The sequence below is a fragment of the Taurulus bubalis genome, assembly GCF_910589615.1.
Source record: "Taurulus bubalis genome assembly, chromosome: 2".
NCBI classification, from domain to species: domain Eukaryota; kingdom Metazoa; phylum Chordata; class Actinopteri; order Perciformes; family Cottidae; genus Taurulus; species Taurulus bubalis.
The window spans coordinates 43,168,596-43,186,166 of record NC_136590.1 but is presented as its reverse complement, the minus strand read 5'-3'; the positions used below and the strand labels follow the sequence as shown (position 1 = coordinate 43,186,166).

The window sequence follows — 17,571 nt, the reverse complement described above, 5'->3', positions numbered from 1 at the left end:
TTCTCTAAATCTGTGTGATGGGTAACAGTAATGTTAAAAGAAGCTAATTTAATGTGTGGGGAGTTTTTATGTGATTGACACTTATTATTCAGATGGAATGAGCAGCAGTATATGTGTTATACTACCACTAGGAGTCACCATACTCCGAAATATTCACATTTCTGGCAGCTTCCACATTATTCATGTCAGATGATGATGATGATGATGATGATGATGCCGTTATAGTAGCAGATATCCAAACGTTGTGGTTCATTAGAAAGGAATACTTCAAGTTTTGGGGAAATTAGCTCTTTCTCTCGCCAAGAGAGACAAATAGATGAGTGCATTTATTAGATTTTTTTTTTAACTTATGTCTCACTGTTTCCACCTGCTTCCAGGCTTAATGCTAAGCTAAACGCCTGCGGTACGTCGCTTCATATTTAATAGACAGATGTGAGAGTGGCATCAATCTTCTCATCCAACTCTCTGCAAGAAAAGGCATATTTCTCCTTTTCATATGCACAACTATTGGATAATTGTGTGTGTGTGTGTGTATATATATATATATATGCAATAAAAGGCACGTGTGTGACATTGTATGTCAGCATTGTAAACTCGGGTAGATATTATTTCACTATATCTATACATAGGAAGTAGTTATAGCCGCTATATTTATGCTCTGAAAATCCTAAAGAGAACTTTGAGATGAGCTAATTTAATAAAATGAGATACTGAGACGTCATAGTGGGCACATAACATCTGAAGCAAGGAATTCTTATTCTGCATGAATTATCATCCGCAGAGTATATTTCTGGATATCCATAAAGTATTCTGTGCCAAAGAGAGGTCTGGTTTTAACGTGCACGCTGCTTTCAGACGAGAAGACCGGCGCTCTGAAGCTGAGCAACCTGAGCAGCAACATGTCGGGGAAGTACGTGTGCTCGGCCAGCAACTCAGCCGGGTCCGAGAGCTGCTTCATCAACCTGGAGATCGTCACCTGTACGTAGCAACAACTTTTGTATTATTGTTTGTCGCTAAGCCGGTGTTTCCAAGTCCCACACACTCATCTGAGAGCAACACATTCCACACACTTTGCTGACGTGGTCGTTGTGTCCGTGACTCTTCCTGCAGCCACCAACGTGGGGATGATCGTTGGCGCCACCGTGGGCTCCGTGGTCGGCTTCCTCCTCCTCCTCCTCATCTGCCTGGTTTTCCTGGTGAAGAGGCGGAGAGACAACGAGGACGACATGGCCAACGAAATCAAGTGAGTTCACGAGGGCGGCCTCCAAGGGGCCTTCATCGCATGCTTCAAAGGGGACGCCGTGAAACACCTGTGCTCATACCTGTGTGTGTCTGGAGTGGATCCAGTCGCTTCATTATGGGCTGCCTGGATCAGAAAGCATGGGATTCAACGAGCCAATCACATTCCCCACTTCCTGTGTCACATTAGAATAAACCGCCATGGGCTTTTTCTGGAGCGGCTCTTAAAGCGACAGGCACTCAAACAATGTGGTTCAAACACTTCGACTACATTAAGTGTTGAGCCATAGGGTCCAAAAGTGGGGACCTTTTTATATGAGGTCACAAGGTATAAATCAAGAAAAAAAACATAGTATAAATAAAATAAAATAAATAAAAACATGTTAGGTATCAAATTAAACATAAAAACCAGGGCTACAATAATATATAATCCCCATGTACAACCTCTAAACACAACAATAATAAATAGGATTAGGGTTTAGGGCTTAAAGGTCTACCCTCTCAGCACTGAAATATATTTTACCATTTGTTACATCTTCATATTAGACTGGTTTACATGTGTAATCTGTGAGTGGGCCTCAGACGCTGTAGTGGAGTGGAAAATAATTCATTTAAATTAATTTAGAGAGCAGCAGATAAAGAAACAGTTTTTAACATATTTTACAAAACTATTACAGAAACTACTACTGTGTATTTATTTACATAGAAAATACATTTCCCACTGGAACGCTGATTTCCATCCACTATTGTTCTGCATATATCAGGGTTCTTACGGTCAAGTCATGACATTTTTAAAATGGTTATTTCCAGGCCTGGAAAAGAAAAAAAAGAAAATCCCAAAAGTGTAGTAAAAGTCATGTAAATGTGTTATATTCATGTTGTTCATTTACGCTGAGTTTGAAATAATTAATATGCTTTTAAAAGAAAGATGCTCAAAATACAAGCAGGCATCCATACAGGCATCTATTTCAATTCTTTCTATTCTTTTAATCAAACTATTGTCTCATTCATTTGTGTCATTTAAGGTTTACTGTATGCTTTGTATTCTCATTGTTAGTTTAAATACTACATTTACTCACTTTTTCATGTTTACGCTGAGATTTCACAAAATGTTTGGTCATGGAAATTTGGTTTAAAGTCCTGGAAAAGTCCTAGAAATCCATTGGTCAGAATGTTTTATGAACCCTGATATATCCCCAACGGTTTAATTCTTCTTTCTACTGTTGAATGAGCCAAAGTGAGCTGACCCTGTGTCCCGCCCCCTCCAGGGAGGACGCTCAGGCTCCAAAGCGCGTGTCCTGGGCGAAGAGCGGCATGGGTTCAGACATCATCTCCAAGAACGGCACCCTGTCCTCCATCGCCTCCAGCCCGCACCACCGAGAGCCGTCCCTCAACCACAACAACCACCACCTGCAGCAGTACCCGCAGCGCCCGCCTTCAGACACCGCCTCCATCATCACCGCCACGGGCAGCATGTCCGGCTACCGGCCGCCCCGCCACCACGGAGCCTCCACGCCCACGCACTACGGCTACAACAGCAACGCCGCCGCCGCCGCCCCGCCGCGCGGACAGGCCGCCTCCTCCGAGGGCAACGGGAGCTCCCTGCCCCGGCCGGAGCGCTTCACCCAGCTGCCCCAGGCCCAGGTGCTGCCGCTGACCTACAGCCAGCCTCACCTGCAGCTGCAGGCCACGCCCCCTCCGCCGCCGCTGCCCACCTCCACCGTCACGGCCTCCAACATCGCCCGCATGGGAGGGGTGCCCATCATGGTGCCGGCACAGAACCAGGCCGGGTCTCTGGTCTAACAGCCCGACGGCGCTGGAGACCAAAACCAAACAGTGGACGTCCGCCCCTCGTCCCCTCGCTCTACGGGTCAGCTGCTTCCACCATTTCAGCAGAATCACAGTCGTTCACGTATTGACGCTTGCTTCCACGCGAGAAGACTTTCAGACACAGACTGTTTACTTGCTTTAAGTATACTCAAGTATTTTATAGTGTGTATGCACCGCATACGTTGCAAACTATGTATAGATATAATTTTCATACATACATTCGTCCAGTATCCTCTTTTCTACCTTATCAATGCATTTATATTTTCTTCGTTGTATTTCTTTTTCTTCACATTTTGCTTTTAAATGGCGTATTATATTGACTAATTCCACAAAGTGAACAGCCAATGGACCGTCACCGTGTGTGTGCAAGTCGTGGAGGAACGTTCAGATGGAATATGAATTTGATTATGCAGATCTTTACTCCAGGAGGAATATTCCAGACCAAATGGCTGAGCACAAGGTGCGGCTCAGAGGAGAGGATGTAGTGAAGAACTGGGTGAGAAGATATATGAAGATCTTTGCTTTTATTGAGAATATTTCTGCAGCAGAAAGAAAGACAAAACAGCATCATACATATGATAAAGTTTGGCATTGCAAAGTATCCTAATCCTTTTATTTTGGGCTTTACTTCTGTCGGTGGTTCAGCTTATAAAATGCTCTCAGACGCGATTCTTTAAACACAGATTAGCAAAAGCTTCTTATAATATTGAGCACTATTCAGAACTGCAGCAGGGTGACTTTGCTAAAAACACAAGTCCACACTTGTAATATTTTTTAAAAGTTGCCTGCAGAATTGAAATTGTAAATATGATATTTATTTTCTGATAAATGTGTATCTTATTGTTGGTCCCATGTGAGCCTGCAGCACGGGGCACTGAACCAAAGATGTGCAGCAGAACACGGGCTCTAAGTCAGTGGGGAGCAACCTGTTGAGCAACCTGTTGAGCAACCTGTTGCCATCGACGTGACATGGCAGCAAAGCCCCTCATGAGGGCTTTAGATGATGGAGGAGACACTGTTCCTCCAAAGGGGAACATTACAGTTGGATATGGAAAAAAAAAGAAAAAAGAAAATGATAGTTAATGTATAGTTACCCTCATGGAACTTTTCCAGTTGATTATTTACAGAGAATGATTGTCAACAGACATAAATGAAACGTTTTGGAGGGAGGGAGTACATTTGTAAAACACTCAAATATATGTTGGCTTAATATGATGGAACCAAATAAGAACTGGATTTTGGCTCCACAGCTGTAGTTTCCATTTCAAAAGGTATTTAAAATAATTCATGTATCGCTGCTGTGATCTTTGCTCAGTCACCTCTGAGTGAGAACAGCTGTTCGCTCACGACTCACAGTCCACGACAGTCCTACTCTTCTTATCAACGGAGTCGGCTCAGTTGTGACTGAGATGTTTCCACATGGAATGACTCAATGATGTGACACTGAATGTCCCCACAAGCTAACATGAACACAACAATCAAACACATTTTGCAACAAAACAAAAGCATCCAGGAGATATCTTTTAACCATGGCTTTTTTATTTTCTTATTCTGACCACATTCATGTCCCACACCTGATGAACTATCAGGTGGATGTGTTACCGACCAGAATAATCCTCAAATCATTTGACACTTGGTGCTATTAGAGCATCCTTTACTGCTCCTGTTTGCATTGTGTTGCTCATGCATTAAAACAACAGACGGCTCACGTTGAAAGCTCAGTTTCACTGAGGAAGAAGTCTCCATTATGAACGTTAAAATGTATCCGAGACACGCCTTTATTTTTATACGGTGAAATAGATCCGAGCACACGAGCTGTTAGAAGGGCTCACTGTCAGACCATGACGATGGATGTGCACTTCCATATTTATGTTCATGGGAAACGCTTTGTATGACATTTTCAATTAAAAGAGAAATGATGAGTTGTGTGTTGGTGTTTTTCAACAAAGCTTCCAAGATGACCCGCAAAAATGATTCATTCATATTCCGTGTAACATCGTTTGAAGTCAAATTCTACTCGTATATTATATCCATTCAGGTTGTTATTTATGTTATTGAGCCACCAGAGGGCAGCAAATAGACTATTTGAGAAATGTAAGAGCAGCGGTGGAGAGAATGCTCACACACACTATCATATAATGCCTAATACGGTCAAGTATCATAATACTTCATGATTGTTGGTCACTGTCTCACATTTGTTATTTGCAGGGATCATAATGTATTATAATTCCTATAGTTGTAAGACATATTTTTACATAATAATCACTATTGTAATGCAAATAATGACCACAGAGTGACTTCTAATCAAATCATTATAATGTATTATAAATGTGATTATGATGCATTATTAAAACATTAGAATGTATTACAACTATGATAATTATAATACACTGTTATCACCAATTATGAAGTATTATGACACTATAATGCATTATAGATATTGGCCTCATAGAAAATGCTACCAATAAGAATAAAGAATATTTCTAAATGACTTTATTAGTAGTAGAAGTACTGAATATAAAAAAATTACTGTGTGTTTTAAACTACTTTTTAATGCATATGTTGCTTGGATGCTCCAGAAATCATATTTTTCTTGGTGTTTTTAGAAAATAAAATGATATTGCCGTGGGTATGGTGACTAGAAAACATGAGAAATATCCTTTCCCCTCCCAAAAAAAAACCTCACCCCGTCCACTTCTCCATGAATGACTTCTTACATCGGCTCACACTGATGAGGTCAGACGTGAGACTCGAAAGCTGAAGACAGAAAGAAGCGGATGCACGCTAGGGTAGAATGTTTATTAGAATTTGCGATTAGCGATGTATAACATTCATCTACATGGCGCAAAAGGAAGTCATAAATATGCAAATATGCACGCCTTAATTGGCATGAGCTCATCTCATCAGTGGCTGGACAGGGCGGAATGACACAGTAAACCAAAGTAGAAAATCAGCAACACAGTTTATATCAAATATTTAGTTACAAATTAAAAGACATTTCAAAAGAGTCCGAAGAGCACTGGATATTCAGAGAGTGAAGCGAAAGAAAAAGAAATAAAGAGCTTCATAATGCACTGCACTGCACCCGTAATAGTCGTGTTCCTCTTCGTCCACATGGAGCTACAGTACTAAGTTGGCAGAAAAAGGTGCGTATGGCTTTTGTATTCAAATGAGTCTTCATCTGAAACAATACAGGTACATGATTACGTGTGGATGCATTTATTTTACAGTTATACACTTGTGAATCAATGAGTATGACAATCAACAGAACCCGGGGGTTAAGAGGTCAGTTTATGAATAGGTGTCAAAAACTTGGCAACGTTGAGATTCTGTTCGAGGAAACAAAGAAACGAGAAAGCATAGAAAAGAACGATAAAGTCGTATCCCTGTACCAAAGTGGTGTTGTGATATTTAATAGCATGTCATGCTCCGTTAGTGAAGTCCTTTTAAGCGCGGGAGAGGCCGTCCCACTGGTTTGACTATTCGGATGGCGGCCATTTTGTGTCCGAGCTTGATGTGCGGGAGGGGAGAGGGTGAGCTCAGCGAAAGGCAGTCGTCATAGTTGATGTGAGTACAATGATGTCGATGGTGAGGATCCATGGTTGATAATGGTAAAAGATGGGAGGTCATGCAGCTCGGGGCCCGAGGAGAGGAGGGTTGGAAAAGAGATCCCCGTCACACGGAGGCCCCCGGCCTAGCGGTGCCTTAGGTAGGACACAAGACTGCAGGGGAACAACAGTGTTACCTAAACCTTTTCATAAAGTTATTATCATCCTGTCATTTTCACCAATGCCCTGAACTGTGTGGCTCTATATTCAAACCGATGTTGTGGTGTTTACCTTTCAATATGTAGTCGGTTAGCAGTGTAGGCACCTTCTCACTGTCCTCCTTCATGGCATAAAGAACTGATGGGAAGAAACAAAAACATGTTATAACTCCGTCCAGCCGGTAATTATCACGAGTTTCCCTGGATACAAACCTGCATTCTTACTTTTTGTGAGCATCTGCAGGTCGTCCACAGATGGAAGGGAGGCCTTCTTCTCGAAGGGGATGACTGTGTTTAGATACTGAAAGCAGAGAGGGTCAATGTTCAGAGATGTCAGTAGAACACGAGTACTTTGAGAAGTTGTTGTTGCTTTTGAAGAGCGCGCCTTGAGGGTTCAGTACCAGGCACGGTCCTTATTTCAGTGTGGATGCTAAGCTAAGCTAACCAGCTGCTGGTTGAAGCTTAGCTTCTATGGCCGTTGGCAATAACATGTCAGTGAATATGTGAGTGAATTCCCCAAACAATCTCATTCAAGACTGTCTGTCTGTCTGTACACTCCCAACAGCAATCAATAAATCAAATGCTCTGACAAGAGTAAATAACAGCATACACTTGTTATTTTTCTCTCTCTAACTATTAACTCTTATAACTGTTATCTGATCCGATGCTGTAAAATGATGCTGGTTTGTTTACGTCCAGTAATGCCTGCAAAGACTGGAGCAAAAAACCTCAAACCTTTCCAAAAAAGCAAAAACAGGGACATGTCTTGCAGTGTAGCATAGCATAGCATACGGCTAACACTATCAACAGAGATCAAATTACAAACAGGAGACCAACCATCTCTATGCATGGCTTCATCTGTGCATTGCACATATACTACTGTACTGAGGCTCGTTACCTTAAAGGGCCAGTGTTACACTGCAGCTGTAACCTCACTATATGCAAGTAGTACTCAGTTTATTATGTAGCTTCAGACGGTCATGGAGGTAGAAAAACTGCATTCACATTTTCAGATACTTATAGCGAGATATTATTAATGAATGACCTGCGCAAGTTATTCAGTTTACCGATGTCTTCATCATGTGACCACTCTGATTGCGTAACATGATGAACGAGTCTTTGATCTTACCTGTTTCTCATTCCCTGTGCTTCCAAATGTCTGTCTGATGCCCGTCTGCAGGATGTTGGACAGCCCCTCCATGCTGAAGCGCTGCAGACCCGGACACACACACACAGAGCATTACAACCAGATGCTGATGGATGTAGTAGTTTTACAGCACAGACCTCGCAGCATCAAACATGACATCACCGTGAGAAACTGTTTGCTTTATCGTGTATCTTGCATCTGCATCATTTAGCCATCTGTTTATTCATAAACCTTCGTCATGCGGCCTCAGGTACCACAGTAAAAACACTGCCGCTGCAATGCATGGTGGGAAACTCCATTAGCTGGACTGGGCTGTTCCTGTCTGCAGACGACTGGTCACTTTAGGATCTTTCCTGGAAGATACTTAAGAGGCTAATGGTGCTGAGATCCATTATGCTAACAGTCAGAGGGAGGAGGGAGAGTTCTCGGGCTTCACCTTTTCTCTAATCTACCTCCGTGAAACCCACAGTGCACAGTTGCACAACGCCATAGTTGTGGCATATTAACGTTGATGACAGTTCACAGGTGTGTAAAGCAGACAAGGCCACGCCTCCCCGCCTCTCACCTTGACGGGCATGCTGCCGGTCTTCTCCGTGTTGCCCGTGGAGACGGCGTTCCCTCCGTTCACAGGGGACGTGGCGCCGCCCTGCAGGCTCAGGGCCTTGTCCCGGCGTCGGCGCTTGCTGCTGTCCCGTTGCTCCTTCTGCCGGTTCTGCACCTCCATCAGGGCCGTGATGAACGTGTTCTTCACCTCCTTCTCGAACTCCAGCTCCTCGCGCCGAGCCAGCTGGCTGACCAGCTCCTCAGAGTACTCCAGGATGGCGGCCTCCACCCGCTGCAGCAGCTCGACGAGCGCCGAGCTGGGCATCAGGCTCAGGCCTGCAGAGAAGACGGGTTTGGGTTGGTGCGGAAATATCTTGTCTTAGACACAATGCTGTAAATCATTGGAGCTCAGAGCTACTGTACGGAGAACGGTTGGTACAAAAGAGGCACAATTATATTCCGGCAGACTCGAAAGACCCAGATGTTAGCAGCTGACCCCTTTTAGTTTTTCAAAAAGAAGAAGCAGTCTCTTTGTCACATAGTATATATGTATTAACATATGTGTGTATGTATAAGTATATATATATATATATATATATATATATTCAGCTGCCGTTCCCTCAGTGGACAGGACAAACTCCGACTCAGATGAAGGGACCACATGGATCTCCAATATGTTCCACGACAGGGCGCCTTATGGCAGAACACACCTTGTTCTCTTGATCTCAGTCCTGGTGGACCTGCTGCTGCAATGACATAACTAATCTCTCCGTGTGGATCATTAGGCCACAACCTGGTGACTCGGTGGACTGAAGTCACCGTGAATACTGACGCTCATCTCTTCAACCTCTCCCCAAAGAATAAGACTTAGACACTGAGTTCTAGGCTAAAGGGTAAACCAAGCTGTTTCTTTGGCCAGAACAGATTCACAGAAGCATCTCTACAAGGAACAATGTTTTGAAAGGAATGTAGCCTGTTCACCTCCCAGACCAGCTGAGACATTTAACTAATTACTCTGATCACCTGCTGCCCAAGCGTCAGATTGCATTCATTCATATTTTAAATTAAAAAGCAGTGACATGGATTTGTTTTTACCTTCGTAGGAGCAGTTGTTGTTGGAGGCCTCTGACAGCTGCCTGATCTCCTCCAGCAGGGAGGGGTTGGTACTGGGGGAGCAGGGGCTGCTCTCCTCTTCGTCCTCCTCCTCCTCAGTTTCACCGGGATCCGGGGAGTTCTCCATCATCTCGACGATCTCCTCAATGACCTTGTAGAGAGAGAGAGAGAGAGAGATGGAAGGATACAGGGAGACAGGTAAATGGACAGGGGTGAGGACACACATCCATAACCATCCATGCGTCAGTAGTGTGGCCACTAAAATGCCAGAAGTTACACCTTTGTTTGCTTTGTTTTCCTCATTGTCAAATACAGGACACACACACACACACACACACCTGATCAGCTGTGATGAGCGGCTCGTCCTTCAGGCAGTTGGCATTGTCATTCTTCTCATTCATCTCCTCCTCTTCTTTTTCGTGGATCTGCAGAAAGAGACAAAACATGTGAACAACAAACAGATCGGCTTTGACGGCGTGTTTTACGAAGAAGACGAGGCTGACGAGAGCCATAAACGGCTTATCTGCGTTGGATTAAAAAACTAAATCAATTTCCAAGAGAACTGCGCTGGGAAGGAGAGATCAGTCACTCATTTGAAAGTCTCGTGCCTAAATATTTGAAAGGTTTTACATTATTTAGTATCACTTTAAAAAACTATTTACTATTCCATTTGTAAAAGTGTTTAAATAGTTTATATCTTATTTATTAATTATTTGCAAAATGTTACAATTAACTTCCACGAATTTAGACACACTGTGAAAGAGTTCAAGTTCAAGAGGAAAACACTGACAACTCCCAGTGTAGAGACCTGTCAATCACCTTGTAGGCCCGCCTTAAACTCATGTTTACAATGTTTACTGAGGGAATAAATCAAGAGAGCAGTAGAGTCATTTATATAGACTTCTATACAACCAGAGGAGTCTCCCCCTGGTTGTCAGGAGAGAGAATGCAGCTTTAAGACATGAAGCATATACTTCTATACAACCAAAGGAGTTGCCGTCTGATGGTCAGTAGAGAGAATGCAGCTTTAAGACATGAAGCATATACTTCTATACAACCAAAGGAGTCGCCGCCTGATGATCAGTAGAGAGAATGCAGCTTTAAGACATGAAGCATATACTTCTATACAACCAGAGGAATCTCTCAGTCATTCAGGTTCCTCCCAGGAGGAATTTAAATCACAATGGTGATCCCGCAACGTTTCATCTAGCGCCATCAAAAATGACATTGTACAAAGATGACGCATAACAAAACTCTGATATACACTTCCTGTCTCTAAGTGGACCTTTATCAGTGAGTCTCAACTCTCTCCACCTCATTTAGAAGTGTTTTAAACAACAGTCGGATGGATCAAAATACAGGAAGCTGACTCTACAGCTCACATGCTGAAATAAGATGGTGAACATTTTAAAAGTGATACCTGCTAAACATCAGCACTTCATTATAGGGATGTTGCCAACGTTAGCATTTAGCTCAAACTACAGCCTCACAGAGGATTTTGTCTTACATGAGTGTCCTGCTAATTAGTAATTTAGCATAACAGTCAGAGAGTACATTGAAGGATTTGCCTAGAAATAATAAAAAGTGTGAATATAATCAGACACTTCTCTGCCTCTTCTGACATATTTCCTGGAGGCCTGTTTTGATATAATCCTTTTGATTTAGAGAGAATCCCACCAACTCAACTGAAGGCAGGATCAGAGCGGCATGATTCCTCTGGGGCTGAAGCGCCTGCTCTGGCCTTCACCGGCACAAACATGGCCTAGACTGCTAAGTGCCTGCTGTCCGGCTGCATGTGACTGACAGCCAATTAAGGGAGGGGAGGAAGAGGGAGGCCTCTGCTGAATCGCAGACCAGTCAAGGTTGGGCAAGCACGTCTTTAAGAGTCAGGGAACCGGCTGTCTACTAAAATAATGCTACTAAAGAAATGTGGCTAAAAGGTAATACCCAATGAAATAAAAAAAAGAAGAAAGCTACTTATAGCAGATCTAAACCATAGAAAGATGTGCTGTGACATGTACCTCTTGCTCAGAAAGATTGCCGTTGAGTCCCTCTGAGTCGCTGCCGTCCCAGGTGGAGATGTAGTTGTCGGTTAGAGCGTCCCACACACTGCAAAGCAAAACACAGACACATGCATGCACACATGTAAGCAAGGGCAGCAACCACCGGAATATAGAAAACAAGTATCCAGACACTGCTTTGGCCTCAACGCTAAAGGAGTGAAGCTGGTGCACCCACACACGCTGGAGTAATAGAGTTATATAAGAGCATTAGGCTGCAGTTCAGTGTGTTGTTTCATCTCTCTGGTTAGAAGGAGGTCTACTCCGTCCTGTCTTCAGCAGCCTGCAACAGAGTCAATATTTCAATGTGGCAAGTCAATGATGGTGGTCAATACGCAGAGCCGGAGGCTGCAGAGGAACAATGCACAACAGAAGAAAAAAACAGCTTACTACTCAGTAAAAGGTATCCTTAGCAGAGATTTAGATAAAGCTTCTCACATCATTGTGCCAGTGGACCCTGACTGCAACCCGGAGCCAGCGTCTGTCCCGAGGACGAATGACATGAAACTGGGAGAGAAGTCTCCTTTGTGTATTTTTCTTCCTGAGAGGTTGGCTCAGGCCTGCCGCCCTGCTCCCAGTGGCACTGCCCACACCGGCTCACACTGGACCCATTCAGCCGCCCGCTGACCTCACCAGCCATGCCTGCATGTCATTACTGTGAGCAGCAGCACAAACAGGGTCAAAGGTGCAATACACTCAACTCGGAGGTGAACATAAAGTTGTTGTTGTTGTTGTCCAGAACGGAAATAAAAGGAATCTTCTGAATTAATTCAGTGTTTGGATGTTTATAATGTCTTGTATTGTTCTGTATTGCTTTCTTCAAAGTGCAATGACCCTTTACAGCAGTTGGTGAGGAACAAACCCAGATTACATGGAGGTGAAGCAAAATACAAATCATACACAGACCAAATTGTTTGTTTGTAATACGCAATCACAGTTCCCGCAGATTGCTCATAAAAGAGTTGTTCTTAACTTTTATCATCTTGAAAAAAATACCACAGCTGATGAAAATAGTGAGAAATATGAACCAACAATAGAAAAGATGAAGTAAAGCTTTATCGTGACAGTTTGGGACATTTTGAGAAAAAGCAGCTTTCTTGCAGAGAGTTAAATAAGATGTAAGCTTAATGTAGCTATAGAGTGTTAACTTAGCTTGGCATAAAAACAGGAAACGGTGAGAAATGTGCTTGGCTCATTTCAAAGGGAACACATCTGCTTCCTGTACAGGAAGACTATGTCATGGCTGGTAGAAGCAGATTGTTTTAAGTCTTTGGACGGAGCCAGGTTAGCTGTTTCTTGTCTTTATGCTAAGCTACGCTAACAGGCGGCTGGCTGTTATTAAATTGCATCGAGTGTATTTCAAACTTATACTTTTTTTAACGGAACACCATAAATAAAATGTCCCTCGCCTCATTAAAAGACATACAAAAAAGACAACTCTAATCAGTAACCACAACAACACACACAGCATAGCACAGGGACGTGTTTGGTCACGGTTGCCAGCAGGAACTAGAACTCCATGCCATGTCTTGGCCCGCAGCCACTAGAGAGAAGTCAGCAACTGGGGATGAGGCCAAAATGTGCGACAGCAGATTGACGTTTCTGCAGATTATTTATGTGGGTCTGAAAGAGACTTCCAACGAGTGCCTTTGAATCAGATAATTTCCCTTCATGCCACAACACAACACAATGTCCTCCGTGATATGAACGTCAGCACGGTCTTAGTTTCTATTAATAGCTGCTTGAGGTGACCAAATATGAAGGAGGCTCACTGGATTTGAAATCACAGAATCGGTACGAACGTGGAGGAACAATGAGTCAATGACAACGGTTATAATGCTCCACTGGGACGCATCTGCACTGGTTTCCTAATCAGTGCCACAACAAATCAGCGTCGGCCATTAGGTCCATGTCTCGCCATGACGTGCAGATTACTGTCGTGCTGCAGGACTCACATCCACCGACAGTCTGTGCTCAGTAATCAGTCAAAGCCCCAGTCATCAATACTAACTCACAGCAATTTAATAGTGTTCGACAAATCATGTGATTCCCGTCCCAAAAGCTGTCCCTCTTACATCTATTTTTAGCAGGATTCAGATCCCCACTGTGTGACCTCGGAGCCTGCGAGGGGAGGAGGAGGATCTGGCACTCGGCTGCAGGAGAGGCAGCGGCAGAGCCAAAGCCAACTGAGGCGGACGACGCTGCACATTGAATAATTCAGCATGACCGAGGGAGGGGTCATGCTGCTGATTGACCGGGTCTGTGTGTGGAAATATTTAAGCTCCTGTCGTGTGGGACGTGCTGAGCCTCTGTTTTGGGCGTGAGGGTGTGTTGTTCCTGGTGTTAATGGCGGCATAATGCTTATGTGAGTGTGCATTTAACAGAAAAGGCTGAAGCAATAGTCTCTGCTGCGGTATTATATTACCGGTCTGTCTATATATATTTGTGGTCGTTTTTTTATAACTTTACGATGTTCCTGGCTGCATCACAAGGCCCAAATGCAACCAAGTGAAGGCTTATATAATATATTCCAACAGAAATACAGTCTACAGGCAACAGAGCCAAGGATTATGTTTCTGAAAAATCTAACAATGATTTTAGATATTTGCTGCACATATATACAATGTTGGATACTGTCTGTATTATCAATTTCTCTATTTCTAAGCCAATGATATTGATGTAAATGCTTTTTGATGAACTATAAGTGCCAGTCCAGGTCAGACTGAACTGTATCAGACCAACTAAGCCCACAGTTATGCACATTGCAGGCTCGAAAACACATATTAACATACTGATGAATGCCACAAAACGCTCTGAATATCTAAAGTGACTCACTCTTCGTCCTGCAGCTGCTCCTCGTCCTCCTGGTTGTGCGACTGGTTGCGTATGGGCGCCAGGACCTCCGTCTTGGTGTTGTAATTGTGGAAGCACACGTTGAGCTTCTCGTCGAACTCGTTCACCAGGTCCTCCATGGACTTGAAGCTCATCATCTCGGAGAAGTTCTCCAGCTCGGAGAAGTCCTCGCGGGTGATGGAGGCCAGCGGGACGGTGGTGCTGGTGGAGTAAGAGGAGTGTTTGAGCGCCGGGTGGTCCAGCTCATCCATGCGGCAGGGCCGCAGGTCCTCAAACTCCTCATCCAAACACACCAGAGGGGCTTCCATGGTGTCTGTTAATCTCTGAGCCCTGCACACACACACACACACACACACACACACACACACACACACACACACACACACACACACACACACACACACACACACACACAGAGAGAGAGAGAGAGAGAGAGAGAGAGAGAGAGAGAGTTTAATGCACTTTTCCCTCCAGTCAGCAAAGGTTATACAACCAATGTTTCACATGTCAGCACCAGTTGTTTAATGAGAACTGTTGCAGCCCGGGGAACACGCTTATGGGCAGTTTGCTAGCAATGTGGGTCGGTGAGGTCCAACAATGCATTGTGGGAACCAAACTGTAATGTTAGTAACGCAAAGACCTTTGAGTTGACCACTGGGTGCCCTTTGCTTTTACAGTAAGTTCCTCTAAAAGGAAAAACCTTCTCATCCATGGATGATATTGTTGGGGTAAAAAAACAAACACAAATCTATTCCACATAAACTATACAAAACATGTATAAACTGTCCAAAATGTTTAAAACATTCAATTAAATGAATAGTTTCTTATTTTCTTTGTTATTTTAGCAGATTTCCAATGATGGATGCTGGGTAAAGAGTGTGTGTTTTAAAAAGGAAAGAACACAGAAGTCTGTATCTGTCCTCATCTGTTAGATCCACCAACATCCCAGAAGGATTTATTTGGCGTCTCCTAAATCATTGCCTGCCTCACCTCATGTGGGATGGCGCCATGTTGCCGAGACAAAGAGGAAGAAGGAGGTAGATGTGCCAGAAGGGGACCAGGTCCCAAAGGGGACCAGACCAGTTGGCTTTACTGGTAAACCCCAGTTAATTAAGTGCATCTCCTAGGATTTAAACTGATGAGGTTTCCAAGATTCTGGGACATGAAAGTATGGGAACTATCAGTGTAGAATATATTACAGTCTTTAGTGCTGGTCAGGTGTTCCTTTCAGGGGTTTGATAAATAAATATATAGATATATGGGTGTAAACAGATATCTTTTTATCACATTGTGACATAAATGGAGTCAGATCATTATTATCCTGTCTCTTGATGGGCATGGATAGTTAGAATATTTGGATGAGTTTATCCGTTTTGCTCTATTTACACTGGTGCAACTGTCGCCCCATGGCAGATTGAATTACCAGTAAAACAAATCAAAACAGTTTTGGGGTACGAATATACTCACTACCATGTGATGAATGTTCATTCAATGAACTGGAGTAGAGTTTGAGGAAACAGGAAACAACTTTCTCTCAGAAACTCTGGTCATCACTATGAATATGTTCCACTCTTGTGATTTTATACCCAATCAAGTTTCCATGTCCACAGATGGTTCTACTGGCATATGATCCCATGGGGAAGCCAAGACGTCTCTGTTTTGGACAGGAGGAGGACTTGTTTCTTAACTTCTCAATTCCTTCATGATGGTGTTTTGCTTATGGTTTTGATCGATTGGAATACATGAAGAGAAGCTCCAAGTAACTGCTTCATGATGATGGAATATTGACCGTGCCCACCGTATATATTGATAAAATAATGCCCTGAAACACTTCCATTCGCCATAGACAGCTGCACAGACTGCGTAGGGAAGTCGGTGGTCTGACGCAGCGTCATCACACTGCGAAGCCTAATCTTGCTCCTCTGAGCTTTGCTGGACCGTGGCCCGGCCTAAGTGGGTGAGCACAGAGGAGCCCATTTAAAAAGAAGCTTGTGCAAGCCTCTTCCTCGCCATCATCGCTCCACTCAGCAAAGTGCTGCGAGTCTCGTCCAGCAGCTCTGCCCTCTCCGTACTGCTGTGTTTCCCTTTTTAATTGCGTCTGCTTCTTCTTTGTCTTAGCGTTTGTCTCTAATGTCTCTGCTGAGAAAGTGACTCCATGTTGAACTGAATCATGTCAATAGATCCAATTAAGGTGATTTGGACTACTCACATAAGGAGCATTAGCCACAGGGGCTCTCGGCATCCTGAACATTCGACAGGGTGAAAATAAATCACAAATTGAATTTCCTAACAGCCCTTTCAGGTCACGCTGCATCCTGTCTGTTTACTGCTGGCTCCGTGGACTCTGGGATGTCTTCTTCCGACGTAAAGAGAGGCTGTGAAGTCACAGCTTCCTTCACAGAGATGTGCAGGGGTTGAATATCTGCAATCGTGTGAGTTTTTCCATTATTTTTGGGGGTATGGGAGAGGTGGTGAAGGTCTCCGTGCTCCAAAAGCAAGCAGGTATAAAGAAGAGCCAATCGCTCGCGTCCGTCAGAGGTCGTTTAACGTGATGGAGCCAAAACACCACGAATACATGACCACACAACACATCCAACAGCGATTACACGGCCGGTTTGGAAAGCATCGATGACACCATCTTGCTTGTCATATGCGGAAAGTAACATTTTTTTGACACGTTGGTTTGTTGAATTCAGAATGAGGAAGAACAATGCCGACACATTGACAAGTTCTATTTAAATGCATCTGCCGTGCATCATGAAATGACATCGATAACCCAAATCATATTTGCATTGAGATGTATTGAGACATGCCTGTGAAATCCTCCTGCCCCACATAGATGCCACGGATTCAGAATCGAATCATTATTCAGGCCGCCGTGGCAGAAAATGGAAATCAAGCAAGTGCATGTCATCAGCTCATCAGGGGGAGAAAAAAGCGAAGAGGAGAGTGGGGGAGGGAGAGAAGAGAAGAGCGAGGAAGAGATGGAGGAAACCATGGTTACAAGGCAGAGACGGTGG

At 43.7% G+C, this 17,571-nt stretch overlaps 3 protein-coding genes across 3 annotated transcripts in view; 1 reads left to right on the top strand and 2 right to left on the bottom strand.

The window, feature by feature from the left end:
• Positions 1–3,249, top strand: part of esama (endothelial cell adhesion molecule a) — a gene marked incomplete at its 5' end in the record, with an annotated part of 50,379 nt that extends 47,130 nt beyond the window's left edge. The window contains 3 exons of the mRNA XM_079234046.1: positions 856–978; positions 1,111–1,243; positions 2,508–3,249. Of these exons, the coding sequence (XP_079090172.1) occupies positions 856–978; positions 1,111–1,243; positions 2,508–3,042 (791 nt within the window). The 3' untranslated portion in view covers positions 3,043–3,249. The remainder of the gene's footprint in view (positions 1–855; positions 979–1,110; positions 1,244–2,507) is intronic.
• Positions 3,250–6,774: 3,525 nt separating this feature from the next.
• LOC306754021 (fasciculation and elongation protein zeta-1-like) lies at positions 6,775–12,338 on the bottom strand (the record flags this gene model as incomplete). Its single annotated transcript, XM_079237933.1, has 9 exons — positions 6,775–6,791; positions 6,909–6,974; positions 7,061–7,136; positions 7,965–8,045; positions 8,548–8,861; positions 9,621–9,789; positions 9,977–10,063; positions 11,660–11,747; positions 12,292–12,338. The coding sequence occupies 9 exons, from the start codon at positions 12,336–12,338 to the stop codon at positions 6,775–6,777; spliced, it is 945 nt and encodes a 314-aa protein (XP_079094059.1).
• A 2,191-nt stretch (positions 12,339–14,529) lies between these two features.
• Positions 14,530–14,859, bottom strand: LOC306732799 (fasciculation and elongation protein zeta-1-like; the record flags this gene model as incomplete). Its single annotated transcript, XM_079213962.1, has 1 exon — positions 14,530–14,859. One exon carries the CDS (start codon positions 14,857–14,859, stop codon positions 14,530–14,532), a length of 330 nt encoding a protein of 109 aa, XP_079070088.1.
• Positions 14,860–17,571: the final 2,712 nt, after the last annotated feature.